General features: G+C 42.1%; 1 protein-coding gene across 1 annotated transcript in view; it reads left to right on the forward strand.

Moving 5' to 3' along the window:
* CUBN (cubilin) overlaps positions 1–26,643 on the forward strand; it is a 298,802-nt gene that overhangs the window by 98,179 nt on the left and 173,980 nt on the right. The window contains exon 28 of the mRNA XM_077772461.1: positions 5,509–5,659. Within this exon, the coding sequence (XP_077628587.1) occupies positions 5,509–5,659 (151 nt within the window). The remainder of the gene's footprint in view (positions 1–5,508; positions 5,660–26,643) is intronic.

Genomic DNA, 26,643 nt, shown 5'->3' on the forward strand with positions numbered 1-26,643 from the left:
TATTTTTGCTCTTAAAGCTATTTCTAGAGTGGTTTCTTTGGAAAAAAAGAATGTTGGTTCCCTTTGCCTCTGACCAAGAGTTAGAATAACATTTCAAGCACATTCCACATGCCAAGTCTCACACTCAACCTAGTTACATGGTCTGTCTCATTTGCTATTTACAACAACCTTAGAAGATAAGTACCATTATGGTGCCACATTTATAAAGACAGTTTAGCTAGGAGAGGGTAAGTAATTTGCACGAGATTATATTCTAAGCCAAGTTTAGGGCTGGACTGGACTGTATACCTATAGCCTGATCACAGTTAATAGCTCTAGTATGCTCTTACGATAAAATTACTTCCTTGCTCCCATTTGAATGTAATCTGGTGGTGACGCTGGCCTCACAGAGCTAATCTATTAATTCATTGAGTATAGGCCTCAGAAATTTTAACTATGTTCTTTACACTGACTGGAATTTTTGTTCTCTATACATGTTAGGTGATTCCCTATGACCCCTAAAATGCTCCCTCATGGCAGGTGGAATGTTTTAATTCATGTTAAATTCTAAAGGATAACCTTATTTTTAAGGTTTTAAAGATCCATAGTAGAAGGTGAACCAAACTATTTTTCCTGAAGTTTCTCCATATTTTAGTAGTATCTTCCCGAGAGCCCCTTGATTTAATTTCTCTATTTGGACTATACTTAATTCTTAAAATTAATGATCCACTGTAAAAAAAAAAAAAGTTGTATTTCAAAAAAATGTCAAGGCAATTAGAGAAAGTATGAATTAGGGGCACCTGGGTGGCTTAGTCGGTTAAGCGTCCGACTTTCGCTTAGGTCATGATCTCGCGGTTCGTGGGTTCGGGCCCCGCGTCGGGCTCTGTGCTGACTGCCAGCTCGGAGTGTGAATGCCAATCTCAAATAGAAAGAGCTGACTTTTAGTTATTACTCCCTGTAACTCTAAAATTAGTTTAGAAAAGAAGTATATCTATACATCCCATGCTTATATATATTTGAAATAAGTATGATTTCATTCATTAAAGTCACAGATGTTCAAAATCATAAAACAAATTCAGCAGCAAAGAAGTACTTTTAAAGCACATTTCTTTTCTGCGAGTTCTTGGCAATTCATAAGGTTCATTCCCGTTGAGAGAACAGGTTGAGATTCCCATTAGCTGATGCTGGGTTCCTCCAGGCCTGAGTTTCAGGGTTCCTACAAAATCCTCACTCCTACAAAAATTCAAGTCTCTGTGTCAGTGAAGCGTCCTCAGTTTTTCATCTTCTACCTTGCACGTACGGTTCCTAATAGTTCAAAGGAGTCCACGGATCATTTCGTATTGCACCTGGGGTCTGAAGTCCCTATTGGTCTGATCAGCTAGTCATGTGCCAGATTATCAAACCCATGCAAAGGAAGTAGATAGGAGTTGGTCAATGTGGTTTAGGCAAGAGATTTCCTTCCTCTCTGCGTGTCCACTTCAGGGTGGAGTGGGGGTGGGGAGACCTAATACCACATAAATCCTAAGTGAACGGTCTCCTTAAGAGAATAATTGAAAGGATTCTACACGGGAGGTTGTGTCTGTACACACATATTTACATTTGAACGGCCAACCTGAAAATGGAAGCAGCATTTCAGATATTTAAAAAACAACCAAAAAACACCCCCTCTCAACACAGTTATACGAATTAGATCTGCATATTTAAAGTGAGACTCTCAACTTTTCTTAATTTCCACCAGTTTCCTTTTGTTGGACTTAATTCCAAGCTCGCATAGTGTTCCGACCGAGTGGATCTGTGGAGTTTCTAAAATCAGGGGAAATCATACCCAAACTGGGGAGCGTGCTTGCCTGTAGTGGCGATGAGTCACAGCTGGAATGTCCTGTGGTTAGCATTCTGCTCTGAAAACAGAATCAGGAGCAGCAGGCACCTACTGGTTTCCACGGCAACCAGTATTTGTGTACTTTGAACAATGACTGTTCTCTTTTGTGCTGTAAATTTACGCGGGAACGAATTGTTGAGGTGACGTTAGCCATCTGTGTGAATATAAACAAACAAAAAAAAAAGCCCTGATTTAATTAAGTGTAAACTTTAGAAGGACGTAAAGTTGGAGGTTGGAGTATTTTTGTATGGAGGTATTGTTCTACACTAATTAATTCATTCACTTATTTGACGTATTTAAGCATTTTCATCAATGTCTATTGGATGTTTATTTCAGTGCATCACTCTCTCCCCTCCAAAGGCAAAAAGAAACTAATTGTCATTCATCAGTGTTCCCCTACACACCCACTCTCTGGGCCCCTGCCCCCCACCATCCCATTCACAATGTGTTATTTAAGAAGGACTGGGATTCAGGGGCTCTCCTTCAATGAGGTAATCCTACCCGGAAGGAAGAGAAAAAAATCCCCTCCAGGTCATGTGAAAATGTCAGCTTTCTTAACCTTGCTGAGCTGGGGAGGCAAAAATACTGTACTACTTATGGCCTCATATCGAATCAAAAATACAGTTCTTCAAAATGTCACTGCCTACCATTTCAGAAGACCCGTCAAGCTGATAGCGATTATGGTGGTAGAGAAATCTTACCTCATGTTTTGTGGCATAAAGATGAAATAATTAAAGCTTTGGTCACTGAACTACAACCCAGAGTTAAGAATGAGCCTCCTGGAGTGGAAAGTAGTGGAGTGTTTCTTGCTTATTATACCTCTGCTTGGGAACAGTATGTTTATTTTTGTATTAATTAGTTTGGGATTGGAATGGGTACACTGGATTTATTAATTAAAAAAAAAAAACAACACAACTCTGAAGCGGGATAAATACCCTACAGTGAAGCAGTAATTTAGGCGTAAACCGATTGCAACAGGGACCTCCTCCCTACTTGTACCTCCCGCCTCAGATGGGGGGACATGAAAACAGAACGAAGGGCTTTGGTGTCCACTCCTCTTTTTGTGTTGCTTTATTCTTTCTCTCATTCTTTGCTCCCTTATTACGGCTGCTGTCAACTACCTAGCCTATGAGACACTTGCTAATTAATATACCTTGTCAAAGCAGCAGCAGTCTTAATAAAAGGAAGCTGAAGCGATAAGCCTGAAAAATAAATTTCATCTTTATTCATTTGCTTCACATGCTTAGGTTTACCACCCAAGGGTGAGTTATCTAATGGACTTCTGAGTTTCTCTCCTTAAATTTTTGCCGACTTTCCCCCAAATATCACAGGTGTGTATGATGGATGACCAGCTAGTTTTGAGAACTCCATGCGACAGGCCAAGATTTAGAAATCTGTAACTTATTATGACCTTGAGCAAGGCCCTTCCTGAACCCTGCCACCAGCCCTTCTCCAGAGCGGCCCACGAAGGATTCAGATTCTCTGTTGCCTAAAAGAAACATGCTGAAATTTAGGACTGTAAGACCCTAATATGTACCTAACTATGCAGGATTCAAGTAATAGGGCAGATTAAGTCCCACTGAAATATATGCAGTTGTGGAGGAAATCATTGTGTTTGTTACATTGTGTTTGTTCATTGAAGATGTTTTGGGAATCTGCCCTTGACAAAGCCCTGAACTAGGCAGAGGACACTGGGAGTGGTACTCTGGACTCTAAGGAAACTCATAATCAGTAGGGGAGATGAGGCACACATGGCTGTAAGTAGAACACAGGGGAATGTAACCATTTCTACAAAGAAGTATGAGTGAAAAGCTGAGGGGTTTCAAAGGAAACTAATTCACGAGTGGCCATAGGGATCAGGGAAGGCTCCCTGGGGGTGTTTTGTACAATTTGATCATGAAGTTTTCCACGCTAGGATCAATATGTTTCAAATACTATATCATAACATTCCAGTAAATAAAAATAATTTGCCCAATTTGGAATTTGTTGCATCCAGATGATTCATTTACCTACAGACACATGCACTCACACATACTCTGACATGTATGTACTCCACACGAGAATAATCAAGGAAATGCATTAGTCTCCAATCAGATATTTTCAGTTTTGCCGTCATGGACAGTTCATCGCAAGGGTAACGAGAACAAAGCAGACAATAATGTGGACATTAGTAGAGGAAAAGAAAATATAATGGCCCGAGTCACAGGGGCCAATCTTTTTGAATTCTCATGATCTTTCCTGATTGAGGAGATATGGCAGAGACATTTATTTATTTATTTTTTGGTTTAGAGGTGGATATCTGATGAAATTAATAAATAAAGCAGATGAAGTATATACAACAGGATATACAAATACCTCAGTGGGAAAGTGAGCAAAGACCTCAGCAGAAAAGTTCCAAGAGAAGAAATATAACTGCCCAGGAAGCATGAAAAACCTTCAACCTCAAAGTACATTAACTTGAGACAATTACAAAGCCAAACAAATTTTCCCTATCAGTATCAGCTCTAAAATAACAGCAGTCATGGAGCGGCTGGGTGGCTCAGGAGGTTCAATATCCGCCTCCTGACTTCAGTTCAGGTCATGATCTCATCCTCCGTGGTATCAAGCGCCACATCAGGCTCTGCACTGACAGCCTGGAGCCTGCTTGGGATTCTTTCTCTCCCTCTCTCTTTCGACCCCTCTCCCATGCACGCGTGCATGTGTGCTCTTTCTGTTTCCTAAATAAATAAAATAAACTTAAAAGAAAATAATAGCCGTTGTAATTGCCAAAGTCCCATTTTAGTAAACTGCTGATAAACATTGGTATAAACTTTCTGGTAAGAGACTTAATAATATAGATCAAGAACCATAAAAGATGCTATTCTCTGATTCATTCCCCTTACAGGAATCTTTCCTGAGGGACATCTGAAATACCAAATATTCATATTGGCAAAAAATTGGAAACGTCTGAAATGACCAACAACAGAGTATCAGTAGTATTTTATGCCACCATTAAAAATGTTTACACTGAGTAGTTGCTGATCTGCTTAGAAATAAATAGGGAACACACTTAAATGTAGAGCCCAAATGTATACATGCACATATGTACCTGGACACATATGAATATGTAAACATATACAAGCAGTGAAAAAAAATGTTGGCAAGAGAAACTTCGGGTATTAAAAAAATGCTTACAGTGGTTTTCTTCAGTGGAATTAAATTTTATATTTACCTTTTACATAGCTTTCTAAAATATCTACATTTTTATAGTTAGTATTTATTTAAAAAATATATATCTTTCAATTGAAAGACTGATATTCAATGAGCATCTCTTATATGTCATTAATGTGTGAACACATCTCATCTGGCCCACCATTTTCTTATTCCGTGCCTGGATTATACTTTCGAGGGAACTCACTAGGCCGACCTAAAACCAAACATTCATATTTGGATTTCCAGATTTATTGGGCTTAGGAATCACCTGTAAAACTCTCTCTATATAATCGTCTATTTTTAATTCTTATGGTAAGCCTCCTGTGCTCAAACCACCTTGGCAGATCTACCCTTAACCTCAGCCCAGGAACAGCTTTTGATATATGAGCAGACTTTACTTTTTCACCAGACACACCACATGAAGTTTCTCACACTGGGAAGTTTCTCCTTGATTTCAGCTCTATGACGGCCCCCAGCGGATGGGACGCTACTGTGGAACAGATATGCCGCCTTCGGGGAGTACCACAGGCTCCAAGCTTCAAGTGCTGTTCCACACCGATGGGGTTGGTCACCATGAGAGAGGATTTCAGATGCAGTGGTTCGTTCATGGTAAGCCCTGTACTGATCTTAGTTGTATTATACGCTTGCTGTTGGACTAAGAATTCTTCCTTTTCCAGCTCTCGCTTTGGAAATGACACCCCCAAAATAATGGGGTCTGAGTCATAATCTGGTGCAAGGCCTTGGAAACCTTCCTCAAACACTGGGGGCTCTGGGAGGGTTCATCCTGGTAAGGTTAAGAGAGGACAGCCCTTGGAGATCTACCGAAGTCAGTGCAACAGTAAATCACCGAAGAGAAAGGAGGGGAGCGGAGTGGAGGTTCTGGTGGGCGGCAAGCAAATTGCAAAGTGGCATTGGAGTCTCCCGGGGGAGTGGAATGGCAGGAGCTTCCAGGCTTAGTCTGACATTAGCAGAGAAGGAATGGTGTGGATACAAGGGCAAGAATGAGTCAACCCGACAGAGAAGGGGAAGGGCAAGCACCGGGCCGAGAGGGGAGCAGGAGTAGAGAACTCACGCGCACTAAGCCAGTGTGTGTTGTACCTGCCACACAGAGGAGGGCCACCCATCTACGAGCTGGCGCTTCAGGAAGCAGGTAGGAATGATCATTCCTCTGAAGATGAAAACGCACGTCTGACAAGAGTTCTGAAACTTGTAGACTGGCCTCATGTGGCCCAGTCTAAAGGGAGTAGGCCCCAGAGGGCTGGTTCTCAAGATGTGGTTCCCCGAGAGCACCATCGGCATCACCTGGAACTTGTTAGAAATAGAGATTCTTGGGACGCCTGGGTGGCTCAGTTTGTTAAGCCTCTGACTTTGGCTCAGGTCACAATCTCACGGTCATTGAGTTCAAGCCCCATGTTGGGCTCTGTGCTGACAGCTCAGAGCCTGGAACCTGCTTCCCGTTCTGTGTCTCCCTCTCTCTCTCTCTGCCCTCCACCACTCATGCTCTGTCTCTCTTTCTCTCTCTCAAAAATAAAGAAACACTTAAAACATTTTTAAAAACTATACTCCTTGTGAATATTATAGTAGCAATCCTCACCCAAGGGCTTAGGGCCACCGGTAGAGTTGTAATATTATACCAGGAATCACAGACATACATCTAAGCTGTGGCCTGACTCTCAAAGTCAGGGGTGAGCCCAAGGTGAGCACACATCAATGTGTATGGTGGTTGACTCTTGAGGGTTGTTAAAATCATGGTCCATTTATTACATGAATTGTAACATTATTCATAAGCATGTACCCTTATTGTATACTTGAATGTTAGATGTTCTGTTAATATGAACCAGAGACAGAGTGTATGTCTGTTAAAAATGCAAGTGTGGGGCTTTCAGCATTTAAGTATTCAGCGGTAATCCACAGAGCTACCTATAGCTTGAAATACACATTATGAATTCCCGAAGCGAATGAGCTATGATAATTAAGCCTGTGGGAGTTCTGGACTGTTCTCTGCATCAAGTGGGTAGATTTGACCTTGGAAGGGCAGTTTATTGATCTGTTAAGTGAAGGGACTGGATTGATTAATCTGTATAATCTAGTCCATCTCCGGTATTCTGTGATTCAGAAATGGCGTGATTCGAAGGCAACTAGAGACAGCGTGGAAAGACCTAGAAGAAACAGGAATGTCTTGAGAAATGACCCAGATCTTCAGGATCTGGGGATATTTTCCAGACAGTGCTTCTCAGACTTTCACGTGTGTGACTCACTGGAGACCTTGTTAAAATGCAGAGTCTGATACAGGAGGCTGAGGTATCTCTAAAAAGCTCCCAGGTCATGCTGATGTTGCCACTCTGTACACACTTTGAGGAGCAAGGTGAGGGCAGATGTTAAGGCTGGAGAAAGATAAATGGTAGAAAGACAGCACCTCTAGCGACTAGAGAAAGCTTGTACGGTGTTTCAAGGTCTCGTTAGACTGACAGCAGGAAATCTCATCAGTCTCTCCGTGTCAGGAGGATATGAACTGGGGCCTCTGTGGGAAAGAACCTTAGTGCTTTGGGGATCCAAAGGAGAAAATAGTTCTGTGCGAGACAGAGGGTAGAAAGGAAGAGATGGTAACTGGGAGGCTCAGGGCCTAGGGAAGTGGCCCCAACCCTAGCTACACACTCTTTAAAATAGCCTGGGAATTTTAAAGAGAACCCATGCCTGAGTTTCAACCTTCAGAGATAGGATTCCATTAATCCTCGGTGGGACCCTGATAATTGCTGATTAAAAAACCTCCCTAAGGAATTCTGCCGTGCCTCATGGAGGGAGGGTTTCAGGAGCAGTGATTTTGCTGTTGCTGGTTACATCTTTCTGCTCAGTGGGCTGCTTCCTCTCCCTTCCAGACTGTTCTGGCTGTCCTGCCTCAAGGCCACACTAAAAAGTATGATTTCATGGACATTATTGGCTACACTGGATTACTGTATCACTGAAGTCTTCCAGCTGACCTGTAAGACATGGTTGAATCCTCCGCTGAAAGCTTTGAGTTTTTGTTGGGAGAATTTTTCCTACTAGCTCTATTTTGAATCTGTCTTCCTTTGGAAAGGTCAAAGACACCCTCTGTCTATTCTCTTTTCCTGTTTACTATTTCACAACTTTCTCCCAATTGCAGAAAACTTTGCTAAGCTTGGAATCAGAGTCGTACAACACAATTTTGATGGCTGGGACCAGAACTGAACTTTTTCTGGTTTGCTTGTTTAACTCTACGCTGCCCACTATATATAAATTGCACTTTGAAAGAATCTTCTTTTTTCTTTTTAATGATTATTTATTTATCTTGAGAGAGAGAGAAAGAGAGAGAGTGCTAGCAGGGGAGGGGCCGAGAGAGAGGGAGAGAGAATCCCAAGCAGGCTCTGAGCTGTCAGCGCAGAGCCCAACACGGGGCCCAATCCCGTGAATCATGAGATCGCAACGTGAGCTGAAATAAAGAGCAGGATACTTAACCAGCTGGCCATCCAGGTGCCCCTGGGAAACACCTTCCGGAAGGGGATTGTTAGCGGCCTAGATCAGTGCAAAATTAACTCTCATATACTCTAGTTACACAGAGCTGCACGTATGCAGTTTCAGCTCCGCATTGACAGGGTCTTTAGCCTGAGATGGCCTGAGGAGCGAGGTCAACAGCAAAGACATGGAGGGCCAGGTAAGAGTCCTTTGATGCGAGAGACTCCCCACCCTTCTTGCCCAGCAGAGATAGACCAAAGACATAAATCTGATTTCACAATCATCTGTGTGTTCAGTCCACAGATACTCCAGGTTGCTGTCCTGGGCCAGGTGCCGCGCCGGGGCTGGAGCCGGTGTGTGACTCCCACCCACAGGCCTGGTTCCTGGTTTTGTAGAGCTTACAGATGACCGTGACAAGCAGCCACCAAACAAGGAGCTCACAAGTCAACATAAAATCAAAAGTGTGATAAGGGCCACGGGGACAAAGGAAAGGGAATTTGCTGTGGGCAGGAGGTCAGAGAAGTCCTGCGTGGGAATAGAGCCTGTGAACTAAAATCTAAGAATGAGCAGGAGTTACGTAAGCAAATAGGAGATTGACAGGGAGTCCCGGTAGAAGAAGGTCCTTGTGGTGGGAGAGCTCAGGATACGTATGAGGGACCCAAAGCTTGGGGTGGCCGGGGTCTAGGGTCAAGGGGAAGAATGCTGGAGAGCCGACTGTGGCCATGGCATTCGGGTCACTCACAGCTCGGGGCTGAGGCAGGGATGGGGCCACACCCTCTCTGTCCCATAAGTCCTTCAGATTTCAGAGAAAGGAGTTCTACTAAGACCTTGAAGCACTAGAGCAACATGATAGAAATACAAATAAATACGAAAGAAACAAATGCAAAATCCAAAGCACATTTAAAAACTGGTCTCAGTATTCAAGTACAATAGATGCATCCTTGAGTGTGCCTGTGCACATATGTGTGCGTATGTGACGGTATTTCAAGAAGTTCGTCTCTGCACAGCCCCTCATGACCTAGGTCTCAGAGTGAGGGTCACATGCCTGGGGCCCAGGACACCCAGCCTGACACTAGCCCGGAGGTTCCTTTTCCTTCCCTGGCCAGAGGGAAGTGCCTTTAAACCCCCGAGGCTCTTTCCATTCCCTATGCCTCATTTCAGGCTCTCTGCCCCTGTGCCCTAGCTCTTTTCCAAACTGTGCAGTAAGAACCCCCAAACGTCCTTCACTGAGTATTCAGAATCAACACTCGCATCATTTCCTGAGCATCGCTGCTTAGGGAAAACCCCAGCCCCCCACTTGCCCCCAACACTTCACTTATTTTGGCAATTAGTAAATAAGCCTGTTTCCAAAATGTGCTTCTTTGTCAACTGCACAAATCTCCTATTTGCTTTGAGAACGTGGATCTACAATCAGGCTTTATTTGTGGGTCCAAGTTTAAAGCGGCTCTGCGGATGGGAGATTAAACCGCAGTGCCTTGCCTTTATGCAAACCATCAAAGAGAATCCCACCATGGAAAGAAAGAAGTGGCCACAGTTGCCCTGCCCAGCTAAATGGTTCACAGTATTCAGTGTTGACAGCATTGTCCGGGGGGCTGAATTCAGCCTCGGGGGCCTCTATCAGGGATGCAGAAGTCTCTGCAAGCTGTGTGAATAGAGGCTTCCCGGCCAGAGGTGTCCACCCCTCACGTCTCCGGGCAGTCCCTCCCAGGGGCCCTCTTTCCCGGGGACAGTGGACCCCCACACACTGACAGGGACAGGGAGCTTTGTGAGTGAAAAAGTGCCATTTGCGAAAGGAGAGGAGCCCTCAGCCAGGGGTAGCAGGGGAAGGGCTAAGTGGCATGTGATCGGGCGGTGATGTCACCCTGCTTTTTCACAAAGGAAAGTGTGGCCTTTTCTTTGGGGAGATGGATGACATCAGCCTCTCCAACCGAGGCTGGTTCCATTTTACCTTCTTTTTAGCTGTGAACGAGATTTCCCAAAGCTTGAGGGTTTTCAGAAACCCGCTGGGGGGAAACATTTAAACAACCTTATCAAGGTCCTCCATGGCTGGCTTGGTTTGAACATGAGCCAGGGCCTCTTTGAGTACCTGGGGGCATGTAGCAGCGTATGAAAGGGCTTTTAAAAAATGTATTTTTGGAGCCTTGGCAAAGGACCTCCATGAGATCAGCAATGTTTCTTTCCGAACTTCCCTCTACTTCTCTTTCCCTCACATGGTCTTTTCAATGGTCTTTGTTTACTTTGGGTCTCTCAGGCGAATTCCTTCTCATTGGTAATCTTTTATTCCTTTTGTGACTTAGAGTATGGGTGCTGGGGTTTCTGGCCGTCTACCCTTTGAGGACAAGGGTTTTATCTTTTGTGATAATATTACCATTTGCCTTATATGCGAATGGTAGGTCATCCCTCTTAGTGTGTGAGGGTGAGTAAACCTGGCTTTTTGTTTTGTTTAAAGTTTATTTATTTTGAGAGAGAGAGAGAGAGCAGGGGAGGGGTGGGGGGGGGGAGAGGGAATCCCAAGAAGGTTCTATACTGTCAGCACAGAACCCAATTTGGGGCTTGAACTCAGGAACCGCGAGATCACGATCTGAGCCAAAGTCAGATGCTTAACTGGCTGAGCCCCCCAGGTGCCCCAAACCTGGCTTTTTGAGGCAACCTGGGGCTGCTTTCCAAAGAACAGGCTGTTTGCAATTGTGCATAACGTTACAGTGGTTGCACACAACCTCTGTAAGCAGGAATTTATCAAGATCATGTTTTTCATTCATTCAACCTACCAACCAACCAACCAGCATATATTTTTTCACTACCAGGTTCTGGGTGTGATGTTGAGAATATAGACAGTGTTATTAGCTTGCTTGCATGGCCATAAGAACATACGACAGACTGGATGGGCTTATACAAAAGAAACTTACTTCTCATAGTTCTGGAGGCCTGAAGTCCAAGATCAAGGTTTTGGGTCCTGAGGCCTCTCTGCTTGCTGGCAGATTGCAGCCTTCCTGCTATATCCTCTCATGGCCTTTCCTCAGTGAGCACACATTCATGTATCCAGATTTCCTCTTGCATCTGGACATTAGTCAGCCTGGATTAGGACCCACCCCTAGGGGCCTCATTTTGAGTTAATCACCTCTACAGTGGCTTTATGTCCAAATATAGTCATATTCTAGATACTGTGGGTTAGGACATCAATATATGAATTTCAGGGGAGACAGCTCGACCCATAACAGAGAAGAAGGAGAGAACATCCCTGACTTCAGGGAGTTAGTCATCTAGTAAGGGAGACAGACAAATAAATCAACTGTAGAAAGAAATACATAATCCATGATATGCTGGGAGTAGAGGAAGTGGATAGCCTGAGGGAGTGTGAGAGGCTCTCCAGACAGCTTTGGTACTTGAGCTGACATTTTTTAAATGTTTTTTTTTTTTTTTTTTTAAATTTCTGAGAGAGAGAGACAGTGTGAACAGGGGAGGGTCAGAGAGAGAGGGAGACACAGNTTATTTGTGAGAGAGAGAGACAAAGTGTGAGCAGGGGAGGGGCAGAGAGAGAGGGAGATACAGAATCCAAAGCAGGCTCCAGGCTCTGAGCTGTCAGCACAGAGCCTGACGTGAGCCTTGACTTCACGAACCATGAGATCATGACCTGAGCTGAAGCCAGAGCTTAATTGACTAAGCCATCCAGGCACCTCTTAAGCTGACTTTTATTTTTTTATTTTTTATTATTTTTTTATAGTTTATTGTCAGGTTGGTTCCCATACAACACCCAGTGCTCATCCCCACAAGTGCCCTCCCCCATGCCCATCACCCCCCTCGCTCCCATCTGCCCTCAGTTTGTTCTTGGCATTCAAGAGTCTCTCATGGTTTGCCTCCCTCCCTCTCCCCCACTATTTTTCCCCTTCTTCTCCCCCATGGTCCTCTGTCAAGCTCCTCCTAATCCTCCTATACGTGCAAACATATGGTATCTGTCCCTCTCTGCCTGACCCATTTTGCTCATTAAGCTGACTTTTAAAGAATGAGCAAGAATTGATCTGTCAGACAAATAGCAGGGAGGCTTGGGATAGCACCAAAGTTTTATAACAAGCAAGTTTTTCAGCTAGAGCACAGCTTCTCAATGTCTACCCCAAGGGCGTGAAAATTGGTTCTTGGGAAAGTGGGAAAAAATCTTGTACTTAAGAGATAAAGCTCAGATATGTATCATACATAACATATAGTACATCTGTAATGTTAACATTCCATGGCAGAGAACTTGGGAAAAAATATATGGGAAGGTTCCCTAGAAGGGCAATAATGAACAAACAGGGGCGTCTGGGTGGCTCAGTCAGTTAAGTGTCCGACTTCGGCTCAGGTCATGATCTCGCGGTTTGTGGGTTCGAGCCCCACGTCAGGCTCTGTGCAGACAGCTCAGAGCCCGGAGCCTTCTTCGGATTCTGTGTCTCCCTCTCTCTCTGCCCCTCCCCCACTTGTACCCTCTCTCTCTCTGTCTCTCAGAAATAAGTATATGTTAAAAAAAATTTTTTTAAATAATGAACAAAACAGTTGGGAAACACTGAGCTACAGGGAGCAGCCAGGGGTGGGGTTGGGGGATGTGGTCCAATATCAACTGATAAGCACCATTTGCAAGAACTTGGATTTTATTTCCTGTGGTCCTTCCTGAGCCTTGCCTCTGCATGATGAAGANCTCTCTCTCTGTCTCTCAGAAATAAGTATATGTTAAAAAAAATTTTTTTAAATAATGAACAAAACAGTTGGGAAACACTGAGCTACAGGGAGCAGCCAGGGGTGGGGTTGGGGGATGTGGTCCAATATCAACTGATAAGCACCATTTGCAAGAACTTGTTATTTCCTGTGGTCCTTCCTGAGCCTTGCCTCTGCATGATGAAGAAATTCACAACAGCCTGGAGGCATGATGTTCACAGTGAAAGTGATTTTATGAATTGTGGTCAGCAAAGATCCAGGGCACGCTCACAAGGCGGGGATGTGAATCACACCGTCTGGTCCTCAAGTCAGGCAGAGGCCTTTCTCTCTGCTGGTGACGAATTGCTTTCATAGCATTACTTCCTGCTGGGCGGTCATAGATATAATGTCACAGAGAGAAACTCGTTAAAACACCTGTCCCAGTCTGCCTTTAAGGTAGCCTCACCGATAATCAAGAAGGGGTCTTTTATTCAGTAAGTCAGTAAGCAATCTCTTGGTAAAGACAAATGGGTAAAAACCTAGACTCCTGTGATTGTCTTATTCTTTAGTGTGACATAAGATCAATCCTGGCCGGTTTGGGTAGAAATTTAAGTCAAAGAGAGGCTTTTAAGAAACATTAGTTCTGCTTAAGTTGAAAGTTGCTTCCCTAAACCCTGACAAGTCTTTCTTTTACATTTATATGTGTTATATCCTTTCCTGCTTACCTTGGCTAGTTCAGCCTGTCTGGTATTTTGAACCTTTGTCTTTGTCACCACCGGCGAGGCTTTGTCAACTTTTCTCACCCCCAGCAAGTGAACAGTCTTAGTATAGAACCAGCTGCAGATTCCTGCATTATGATACATTGTCCGATTTTCATTTGTGGCAAATTCTCCTATATCTTTTTTGCAAAGAAGCTCTTAATGGATGATGCTAATTAAAAAAAAAAACCTGTTTATACATTAACTCACATTTGTTAAATCGGGATAATAATTTGCTAAAAAATCATTCCTGTCTTTTTGCATTGGCTTCAGAACTTTTCCAGCAAGGTCCTTGTAATCTGAGACAGCGGTAAACACATGCAGACATTTCAGAATGAGTGGAAGAGCTAAATCCTGACATTATTTGCCTCCTTGGCAACAGAAAATACATGTACACACAGTTGACCTTCATTTAACGTTGGCTCTCAGTCTTGCAACCAGGGAGGGCCTTTTCGGAGGCTTGCATCCTAATTCCCATGTGCCTACTATTTGAAAAACTTTGAGTTCTATTTCCATTGCTCCTCTCAAAACAGTTATAAAAAGAAAAAAAAAAAAAAAACTAACCCCCAAACAACCATGACCTTCCCAAATCGTATGTTGCACAATTTATAATAGTCCTTCAGATTTGGGCCAAAGGAAGGGCTTTCTTGAATCTTCTATTTGTGTTCTGGTTCCCCGGCAACAACATCCCTGGTAGATATTGCACATACTTTCCAGGGGATTCCACACATTTTCGTACAACATGAAAAAAGAAACCACACTTTTTCTTTTTTTCGCAGTTTCAAATTTGGTGGCTGCCAGAAATGACCAACCCAACACAGAACAAACTCAATGTTCTGTGTCGAACATTAAGTTTTGTCCCCAGAGGTTTCTCTTTTTGAGCATTTACTTAAATATTGCCATATTCGTCTGTGTCATTATTTATCCAAAGACTTACTTTATTTGTGTGCTGCTGTGTACTCAGAGAAACTAGCACCAGCTTTCAGTGGGATTGATTCACACGACAAAGAATGAATCTCTGGTGTAGGATAGTAACTACATCCTAGAAGATTTAATAAAATTTTATATTCTCTATATAAGTCATGACATTACTATAGTTTGCCCCTGATTTTTTTCTTCCAGTTACACCCAGAGACTACTCACAAGCTCAATAATACATAGATTTTACACTTCAATGTAATGTAATTTTAAATTTATTTTAAGACACTATGATAAAAATAAACCACATTGCCATAAAAAGAATGAACGAAAATATGTTTTAAATGCTTCGTGCATTAATTCAATTGACATCTCATTCATTATTGATGGACCCAGTAATGATTTGAAAAATGTTGATGTTGTTTTGAAAATGCTGATGTTATCTTTTTAAAAAATGATGTTTACCATGCGGTGAGCCCTTTGATTAGTGCTTTAAATATTATCTCATGTTTTGTCCAATAATTCTCTGACATGAGCACCATCATCCGCACATTATGGATAAGAAAACCACGGATAAGAGGAAGCAGTCGTAGAGAAATTAAGCAAATTCCCCAAACTCACAATTCCAATAAGTGATGGAATAGGACACAAGAACTGTGTGGGGTACAACCCCAAAGGCTGTGTTTTAAATTGCTACACTCTGGGGTGCCTGGATGGCTCCGTTGTTTACGCAGCCAACCCTTGATTTTGGCACAGGTGATCATCTCAAGGATCATGAGTTCGAGCCCCCCATTGGGCTCTCACACTGGCAGCACAGAGCCTGCTTGGGAATCTCTCTCTCTCTCCCTCTCTCTCTGCCCCTTTCTGCTTCTCTCTCTCTCTCTTTCTCTCTCTCTCAAAATAAATAAATAAACTTAAAAAAAAGAGAGAATAAACAGCTGCACTCTGCCTATTTAGCAAGTGAGTTTTCCCCATGACTTTTCATTGCAGAAAAGATTAAGTTATATTGCAATGCAGAGATGGCCAGAGTTTATAGCAGGTAATTTGGTAACTAAATTCCCACTGAGGATAATGAATGTTTTAAAATGAACATATACACTCTTTCCCAAGTGAATAATATTCTGGCTCCAAGACCTCTCTACTAAATTACACAATTCCTTTTTTCTTCGGGTTCAAGTAGCAGTAATGGGGGGAAGCATATTACTTAGCAAATGACTAGTTCAAACTAGCTGATGTTATTTGTCCTTTCACACAATATGTGCTTTGTTACTCATTTAGAAAGTACTCTTGCTTTGGAATTGCTACATACAGTTGATGGAATCATATGCTTCTGAGCTGGGATCGGCCACGGAGATCTTCTAATCTCTTCCCGTGGTTTAGTTGCCCACACTAGTGTTCAGGAGGAGTTCTATTAAGGTGAAGAGTAAAATGATAGCTGCCCCCAAAATAGCTTGGTTTGACTAGAGATTAGCAATGGAGGACAGAGTGGAACACCTGATTTGGTTAATGTAGGAGCCCAGGGCCGAGAAAGTTCTGCCCTCCTGCAGGGAAACTGCCTGACAGTGCTGAATGCCTGGAGCAGCATTTGCCCTGAGAGTGCACTGCACGGTTCGGTATAATCACAGAAAATGATCCACAGGGCGTGGATGGTTAGAGGACACGACCACCCTCGGCATGGTGCTCCCTCCCACACCTGCCCGTTTGTCCATGTGAAGCACCCTCACTGTGCAGGAAAGGTTGGGGGCTGAGGAAGGAGAGAGAGAAAGAAATGGTCGCTCGTGAGGGTGATGCAAAGCCCTGGGGGGAGGCGGGGGAGGCTCTGAGCTTTTCCCTGTGAGGGTACTGAGGACCAAAACAATTACCTCACAAGAAAGCAGGATTAGAATGAATATTTCTAAATAGAAGTATGAGTGTTGAACTTGGAAAATCACATCAAGAGAACACATTCCCTCAGTCTTTGCCTATGTGGTGGGGNCTATTAGTAGCCTTAGGCAGGACGACTTATATATTTTGGGAGGAAATGAGTCCAGTTGCCTTGGTCTCATTTCATTTCCTTGGAAGATATTTTATACTATTTTTATATGTTTTGTTCAAAAATCTTCAATAATTTAAAAAATGTGGAAGAGAAAAGGATTGAGTGAGTGAGTGACTTCTCCTGAATTGTAAGTGAAGAATTGCTCCTAGGAAACCGTTGTTTAATTTGGCTGGAATGAGTAGATTAGGAAGAAAAAAAGCGCATAGTTCATCAAAATGAAAAGATGAGGAGATTGGCTATACTTCTCTGGGTCAAAATGAAAGATTTTTATCCTTTCATGTACAGGAAATTAAAATTTATACTATGTGAAAAGTCCCTAAATATGGCTCCATTGGGTTCATTTCTCTTTAATGGTGTGCTAAGGAGAAATACTTCAATATTCAGCTATAGGATATCTCAGAGAGTCAGATAGCTACGATACTCTTAATTTTGAATGTTTCCATGACATCTTACATAGTCATTTAAAAGTCATTTTATAACTGTGGACAAACTCGAGTTTGAGCTCCTTGCCTCTGTTTTCCAGGTCATTAACTTCATGGTATGATTTTATTCTTTCTCTCTCTTTTTTGTCCCTACCATTGAAAACAGATAACTCCACTGCTGTATGGAAATCAGTCAGACACATGATTATCTCAGAGTCTGGAGTTGCAATGTGGTCCTTATGGAAGGGGGAAAACTTTTAAACTCTTACTGATTCCTTGGTGCTAAAAATCATTATCTTTAGTTCTTGGCTTTGCTTTTCTCCTAATGTGATACTGAGCCCTAAGTCTGTCTGTAGCTTCCTCAACAGTAGACTTTCCTGGGCCTGAATGTTTGTGTCCTCTCAAAATGCATGCATTGAACCTACTGCCTAAGGTGATAATATTAGGAGGTGGGGCATTTGGGAGGTGATCAGGTCATGAGGGGTTCTGGGATTAGTCCTAAGAGTTCTTGCTGCCATCTGAGGTCTGCCACCCAGAAGAAGGTCCTCACCCATCCATGAGGGTACCCTGATTTCAGACCTCCAGCTTCCAGAACTGTGAGAAATAAATTCCTGATGTGTATAAGCTACTCGGTCTGTGGTATTTTGTTATGGCAGCCCAAACAGACTGAAACAAACTTTTTCAGTCTTCTAACCTTATCCTTAACTAACCATTATCTGAACCTCAGTGTGATAAATGGGAAATAATTAATACCAGAAGGAGCAGGGAGAGGTTACGAACCCCACACTCCTTCAGATGTTACACTCGCAGTGGTTGTCATTTTGTGTCTGCCTTTGAGTTTGGCCACCCTGTCTATCAGGAAAACAGTGGGAGTAGATGAGCTTTCCTAAGGCTCATGTCACAAAATACCACAAACTGAGTGGCTTCAAACAACAGAAAGTTATTTTCAGACTTCCAAAAAGCTAGAAGTCTAAACTGCACATGTCAGGAGGGCTGTTCCTCCAAAGGCTCCTGGGATGGATCCTTCTTTACCTCTTCTCATTTCTGCTGGTCACTGGCAACCCTTGGCTTCCCTCAGCTTCTAGATGCATAACTCCAATCTCTGTCTCCATCTGGCCTTCTTCCTTCTTTGTGTCTGTGTCCAGATTTCCCTCTTCCTAGGAGGACACCAATTATATTGGCTTTCACCCCACTCTAATGCAACGTGACCCTCATCTTTACTTATAACATCCCTGAATCCAGATAAGGTCACATGCACACTTTCCAGGTAGGCGTGATGTCTGGGGGACACTTTTCACCCTCGTACACAGGCTTCTGCCGCTTTGGTCAGCTTTCTCCTCTCTTAGAGTCACCATGCTCTGTCTTCTTTCTTCTTTCTTTGTTCTCAGGAGAATGTCACATTCCTCGGTCTTTCTGTTACCTGATCATCTTCTCTGGTCTCGTCTGTGCTGGCTCGATCTTGTGCTAACCAACAAAATCCCCCAGGAAACCAATTTGCACATCCCTAAGATCAGATCAGATCAGATCCGTAAAATCAGATGGATTCTAGGAGCTCTACCCATAGCCTTGTCTCCGGAGAGTCTAGTGATCAGATTTTCCTTTTTTCTCTTAGTAGGATAGGGATCTACCATTTGCCTTGTTCCTGCATCCCAGGAGAACAGCATCCACTTGCAGACTACTGAGAAATTAACTGGTAAAATCAGACCAGGAATTGCCGACTTTTTGTGGTTCTTCTACATGTCATAGTCACCTTTGGAGAGCCATGGAGGGAGCTGACATTCCTGTCTACCTCTCCCTCCTACCTCTGTCCTGAAATGTTTCTGGTCAGAATTGCTTTAACTACATTATCGCGCATCTCATAGATGAAACAGAAGTGAGGCCTCTGTAGTGAGCAGTTCGGCCTTGCTTGGGTTGGACCATCCCCAAACCCTGAGCTCCTACGTTTCCATTTTCCATCACACCTGCCCCACCAGAAGACTTCTCGTTGGCAACTTCTTCCTGCGACCCCACTGCCTCCACATCCTGCCCTCTAGCACGGCAGAGGGGAATTGGGCTAGCCAGTGAGGCACCTCTCAAGGTATCGGAGAGAACATTTTTAATGTTAACTTAAAATGAAACAAAATATGCATCAGTCATTTTAATGAAGTGTGTGGAGCATCATGGTTTATTGTGTTTAAAGCTTATTCTTTTACTGTATTTTGGCTTTTCAGCTGCTTTTTAACATTGACCACTGACTGCTCAGGTGTTTCCCTCAGAAATGTAAGGATAAGGATGTGAAGATTTCCTGTTTGGATCTGTTCTCTGTTCTTTTTCTTGCAGCCTCAGTGGGCTTTGAACACGTCAGTTCCACGCTGACAGCGCTCCCTCCCAGTGGTATTGGTTTATGGAAAGTAGTTCCAGGAAAATGCCGAGTGTAAAGGAGCGACTACATTTGAGCAGTTGAAGGGAAATACAGAGAGAGCTTTAAAAACTTTGTGCCCGTGATTTCACTGTTTCAAGTGCTGGTTTGCTATTATTAGAGCTTTTTTATTTAAAAACAACTTAAAACCTTGGGGATGGAACCTACATAGATTATGCCTCATTTTTATGTGTGCATTCTGAAATTTTATAACTTGTTTGTTTTAGACCAAGGAAAAAATATCAACCAGTGTTAGCAAAGTCCTTTTATGAAAAAGATTTGAATTATCTTCACAAGTAACTAGGTTTAGCTGCAGCTTTTAACTCTTCCTTGTTATGAGTTCAGTAGATCAATGTGCTTCCTGCTGATAAGGTAAGCACTTCCTTTCAGCTGATGACTAGGAGTTTGGAGGAAAATAAATCAAATAGATTATCAGTCACCAGTACGAAAAGTTTTCGAAAGACTAACTAATTACAGCTGAAAAACATGTGATGCTCTGCGGGACCTTATTTTATTCCGGTTCAGCTGATGTCTAATGATGTTAATATATTAGATTTCATCAGATTTGCCTCACATTAAATGAAAAAGTTTTTGCTTCATTTATTTTTTTTTTCAGGTTGCTGCGGTGATTTTCCCCTCAATAGATGGACAGAACAGTAATGAGGGTGGTGTTCAACACTTGCTATTTCAGTGCCTTCGGGCTCAACTGCCCAACAAGGCACAGTGGAAAGAATACAGAACTAGGAGCAAGGGGCCGGGGATGGGGGGATGGACAGAGATTGGGGGGTGGCCTCAAATATGCCCTTCACAAGTGAGATGCAAGCCCAGCAGCCCTCTGGAGCCTCACTTTGCTCAACTCTAATGTTTCTTTGTTTTTGAGAGAGACAATGTGAGCAGGGGAGGGGCGGAGAGAGAGGGGGACAGACGATGACACCAGTGAGTGATGCAGGGCCTGAACTCACGAACCATGAGATCATGACCTGAGCCACAGCTGGATGCTCAACCAACTGAGCCACCCGGGCACTCATACTTTCTTTGTTCATCTCTACATTGGGCCTGATACAGTCATTCTCGCCTACTGTATAGAGTTGTTAGGAATTTCAGATAAAATCATTACGTGCTCATTAAAACTGGTTTGAAAAACCATGAGCCACCATGCAAATATGAACTGTCTTTACTGGAGCTTAATGAACAACTGATTTCTTACCTTTCATCGAGACTTCATGAAAGCTCTTTAGCTGATACAGTGATTCCGCCTCCAAGTCTTTCTCTAATCTCACCTCATGCCTGGATAAATTTTTGTTAAATTATAACATACAGAATGTATTCAAGTGACTATCACATGACAGACAGTTAGCTAACAACCCTACTTTGGTTATTCCGTTCAATCTGTGTACCAGCCCTATGGCGTTCAGGGTTAATGCTGTTACAGAAAAAGAAACTGAGGACTAGAAAGGTTAGTTATCCAAGTAGTAACACAGCCAAGGCTGGAATCTGTTTGGTCTTACGCCATAGCCTGTGCTTTACTTGAAATATTTTCAAAAGTTTTGCAACTTAGCGTGCAAAATATACAACTCTGAAGTCATGTTGTCTCCTCCATGAAAATTGTGTGTTACCAGTTGGCTACAAAGAGCCACTCTATTCCTTCTTCATATGTCTCTGTCAAAACCCTTTGTTCATCACTCTGTTCTTTGGTCCTTGGTCAGCCTTGTAAAACCCTGCTTAATTATTTTCCCTATGTTGACCCCTGAAATGCTATCGAAATCATTGTCCTCTATCTTAGGTTCCTAAAGCCCAGTTACAGAAAGCATATTTATTTCTGTCACATTTTATTATTCATTCTACTGGGCAGGTAACGTAATGATACATCCTCTCGGATGATGGAAGTCTACGCATCACCTCCCACGTTACTTCCTGATAGTCAGGGGCTGATGTGACTCTCTTCATCTCCAGCCTTGTCTGGTCTCCACCTCCCTTTCCTTCCCCTTCCTGTGACACCCCTCGTCACTCCCCACCCAAAGTCAGGGGCATGACTGACAAGGACATGATGTTTAGATGATCGCATAGCCAGCCACAACTGTGTGCCTTCTCCATAGTTTCGTTAGGGGTGATATTCACACCTGTGTCTGTACCATTATTTCTGCTCTAAATGAGATGTTGACATCTGAGTTCTTCCAGAGCCTTGTTGTTTCTGTCTCCAGAATGGGTGGATAGATTTAGAAACACATTTCCTTCTGTGATTCATTCAGAAGAAAGTGTGTGTTTTTAATGTTTTATTTATTTCTGAGAGAGAGTGAGAGGCAGCGTGATCAGGGGAGGGTCAGAGAAGGAGGAAGATACAGAATCCGAAGCAGACCAGGCTCTGAGCTGTCAGCCTAGAGCCCGACACGGGGCTCAAACCCACAAACCGTGAGATCATGACTTGAGCCGAAGTCGGACGCTTAACTGACTGAGCCACCCAGGTGCCCCAGAAAGTGTATTTTAACAAGAGATTGTCAAGTCCTAAGGCCCACACCGAGGGAAATAGTGCAGTGAACAAAACGCTTTTTCCTCTTCTGGGTCCCCCACCTCCCAAATTTAAATTTAACAGGAAAGTAAAATGAGGATACTCATTTATGTAGAAAGATTTTAGTATTGGACATTAGCAACACTGATAACAACTAAAGAAGTAAAGCACCTTCCCAAACAGGTATATTTTTGAATTCCAAAATCTTTGTTAAAAACAAAACAAAAACCCACCTTGTCTGTCTATCACACGAGGTGCAGAAATAGTACATCAAATAAAATGAATGGCCATGTGACCCAATATGAATAAGACCTTGATTGATGAGGCAGAATTAAACTGAGCTGTTGATTCATGTCAGCATTTGGCACACATTTTCTCTTTTTTAGAATTATACACAGTGAGACTTTTGGATTGTTTTTATAGCTCTTTTCCTTGATGATGGGCTAGTATATGTTCTAAATCACATTTCTTGTTTTGGAACTGACTCCCTTTTCCACACTAATTAAGTGGAAAATGATGCATAAATCAAATTGGAAAGACTCCCCATTTTAAAAAAAGTTTTTTAATTTAAAAAAGAATTTTTTTAATGTTTATTCTTGATAGAGAGACAGAGTACAAGTGGGGGAGGGGCAGAGAGAGAGGGAGACACAGAATCCCAAGCAGGCTCCAGGCTCTGAGCTGTCAGCACAGAGTCCCATGCGGGGCTTGAGCGCACGGACTACGAGAACATGACCTGGGCTGAAGTTGGACACTTAACCACCTGAGCCACCCAGGTGTCCCTGCTTTCATTTATAATTTAAAAAGTTCAGCTCTTGGTGTGACTTTCTAATTTTCCATGTTCATCCATAATTATACAATTCCAAATTCATGTTGTAATGTTTCACTTTTAGCCTAATGATAGCTTGAATTTATGAAAGTATCAAATAAATTCATTACATATTTAATTTTTTGACTAATAGAAATTTTTTTTGTGAATATATATTCTCTTGTCACTGAAAAGAGAGCATAGAAAAAGCCCAGACATCATTCATTTTTTCAGTTTTTAAAATGTATATTTTGACAGATTTTCTTTTGTCTGACACCGTTTACACATTTGTCAGAGAATCCCCAAATCAAGGAAAAAGTGATAAGACCCAAGAGAGTGAGGCATAGCAGGCTAAATGCTGATTAAAATCTCTCTTCTGTGGACAGGAAATAAGTACAAAAGAGAATAATGCTAACATTATACTACTGAAACTAACAAAATTTAAAATATTTTTTAGCAACACAACATGATCATTTATTTATTCTTGTTTGTTTATGTTTTTATATTTTTAACAGCGAGAGAGAGAGAGAGAGCGAGCACAAGTAGTGGAGGGCAGAGAAGGAGGGAGATGCAGAATCAGAAGTAGGCTCCAGGCTCCGAGCTGTCCGCACAGAGCCCCCCAACATGGGGCTCGAACTCATGAATCATGAGGTCATTACCTGAGCTGAAGTCAGATACTTAACTGACTGAGCCACCCAGGCGCCCCGTTCACTTATTTATTCTTATTTGTAACTTACCACCAATTAATAGGTAAAGGATAAAATTGAATTCACTATTTTTTTCCAAATCAAATTTATTGAAATTACTCTTTGCAAACTGAAGGAGAAGCAGGAGTTTAATGATTTACAGAAGGGCATGTGGGGATAGCACTCTTAGGTCTATAAATGGAGTTATTGTGTTTTGGTTTTTTTTTTCCCCAGAAACATTAAATAAGCATGACCTGTATATCACTGCTTATAGTATTGCATATGCTCAATAAATACTTATTGAATGAATAGGAATTGGAAAGTTATTTCTATCTCTTTTAGGATATAGAAATACAAAGATAGAGTTAAATTTCTACTGTCATTATCAGAATCAATTTTATTTTCCGGTACTTTATAGTTTCACCACAAAATGCCACAAAATTAACTTACTCTATTTTGCATTTGATGTGAACTTTTAAATCAAAGTTTTTACCTTTCGATATGTTAAGCCTCGGAGGTAGTGAGCCCATGAAGGATAAAAAGAAAGAAAGCTTCAGAGTTTTCAAGCGCCAAAACTTTCTTTCTCTCCTTGCCACACAGTATTTTCACTCCAATAGGGTACTTTTAATGATACTGGAATTTGTCTTTAAGAAGCACACACATAAGTGCCATTGATGAGAAGAAAACATGGCAGATTTAAAAATACAATTTGGCTTTGTATTTCATAAAGCTTGTTTATGTTTGTTTTAAATCTCAGGGAAAAGTACACTGTGGGTCTCCAGAGCTGTAAGTGGGTAAATAAAATAAGTGCTGTAATTTTTCAAAGCATCACTGCATGCCAAGAACCTGATATTATCATTCCAGCTTTTACACTGACTAGTTTAAGGGTATTCATATCCTGGTATTCACAAAAGGATTTACAAGGTAACTTAAAACCATTGGAAAAGACAATGGAAAATGTCAGGCAGATTTTTTGATGAATCAACTATGATAAAAAAAAATTGAATTGAATGTCTGGTGAACTGAAGTGAAATAAAAATGAGAGATGGGATGAGATACCCAAGCTTCCATTTCCTTGTTCTCTTTCATGCCATGTGGCCACCAAGGTATTTGCCTCCAAATATTTTTTTTCATCGGATTTTTTTTCTTTTTTATCTGATAAGCTGGTCTCAAGATTCACAGGAGCTGAAAATGTAGGTTGGAAAGAAAGAGGGTGAGTCCACAACGCTTTTGCTTCCCTGTGATATATTTTAGTAGAAGGTGCCGCATCCTCAGATAATTGTTATGGGTCACCGTGTCGCAAGACCCCAGCGGGCATCATTTGATGGCATATACTGTGACCAGCGTCCCCCCCCACCCCCCCCTCCCCCTCAGTTCTGCAGTCGTGCTGAGTAAACTATGCTGATTTTGGCTTCAGGAATGTTTGCCGTGTGTTGTTCTAGTAGGAAAAATATTTTCTAATCTTTCATGGCATTCATGTTTTTTTAACATTCACCACAATCTGTAAACCATGTCAGTGCGTCTAACTTTAAACCGTTGTTTTTCATGGACCTTTAATGAGAAATAAAGGTAGGGACTTTACAGGCCACAGGAAAGATAACACCCTGTGTAACAAACTTGAAGTCTGAAAACACAGGTTTTCACATGGAAGGAGGAAACGGGCAACTCAAGAAGGTGGTGGCATTTTGAGCTGGAGTCAGATTTCTTTACTGAATTGAGATTCTTCTTAGAATTCTCCTCAGCTCTTTTCAGCTAAGTGGAGATTCTGTATGGAGAATATTTCTTCTGAATCTTTGTAAATCCTTTTTCTAACTCACTGTACAGGGCACAGCTGCATAGAGTGGACAGTAGACATGACCTCATCTTTAGGGGCTTGTTTTAAATCACAGCAAGTTCATTGCATGCATGTGACAATGCACATGTGTTCATCTTGGAGTGAGGAGGTGCTATCATTTTTTTAAAGTTTATTTATTTTGAGTGAGAGAGAGAGAGCGAGAGAGAGCACAAGAGGGGAAGGGACAGAGATAGAAGGAGAGAAAATCTCAAGCAGGCTCAGTCGGGCTCGATTTAACAAACCGTGAGATCATGACCTGAGCCAAAATCAAGAGTTGGACGCTTAACCGACTGAGTCACCCAGGCAGCCCAATACCCAATGCTATCACTTTTTTAAACCCAAAAAGCCTTGATGCACACTAAGAGGATGTACTTGGAAGAATTTGCCAACCAATAAGGAATATGCTGAAAAAAATTTAAAAACAAGTGACTTACGTATGTTGATAGAGCAAGCAATGTTATTTAATCACCAAAAATTGCTATTGGGAAAAAAAAAGGTGATCTATCTTTTCCTCCTAATTTTATTTTTATTCTTTTTCTAATTTTGTCATGAAAATTTGAGGCTTCCTCAAATTTTACGTCTTTTGCAAAGTTTTCTCTACCTCTCCATTCTCAAATCTCTGCCTGAATTCCTACAAACCACATGAATCTGCAGAATTCAGTAATTAAGTCCTTGGGCCGCTATCAGATTGCCTGGGCTGCTCCAACCACTTATAAGCCCGGTCACCTTGGGCAAGCCACTTGACCTGTATTTCCATTGATTTGCTCTCTTGAGAAATGCACATAATAATAGCTGCTTAACATGGTACAGCACATCTAAGCACATAGTGGCAGTTTCTCTTACTATAAACTGCATGTTGCAGTATTTGGTTGTTTGTTGTAATGATTTGCCTTAATTACCTTCTAAGCCATTAATATGTAAATATTCATAAAACATAACCTTCATGTTTGGGTTCTCCGTGCTTGGGTTTTATATACCCAGCTTCTATTTGTTTAGTTGGTTTTCAATTAAAAAATATTTTCAATGTTTATTTACTTTTGAGAGAGAGAAAGACAAAGTGTGAATGAGAGAATAGACGGAGAGAGAGAGGGAGACACA

The sequence above is a fragment of the Crocuta crocuta genome, unplaced genomic scaffold, assembly GCF_008692635.1.
Source record: "Crocuta crocuta isolate KB4526 unplaced genomic scaffold, BGI_CrCroc_1.0 scaffold96, whole genome shotgun sequence".
Taxonomy (NCBI): domain Eukaryota; kingdom Metazoa; phylum Chordata; class Mammalia; order Carnivora; family Hyaenidae; genus Crocuta; species Crocuta crocuta.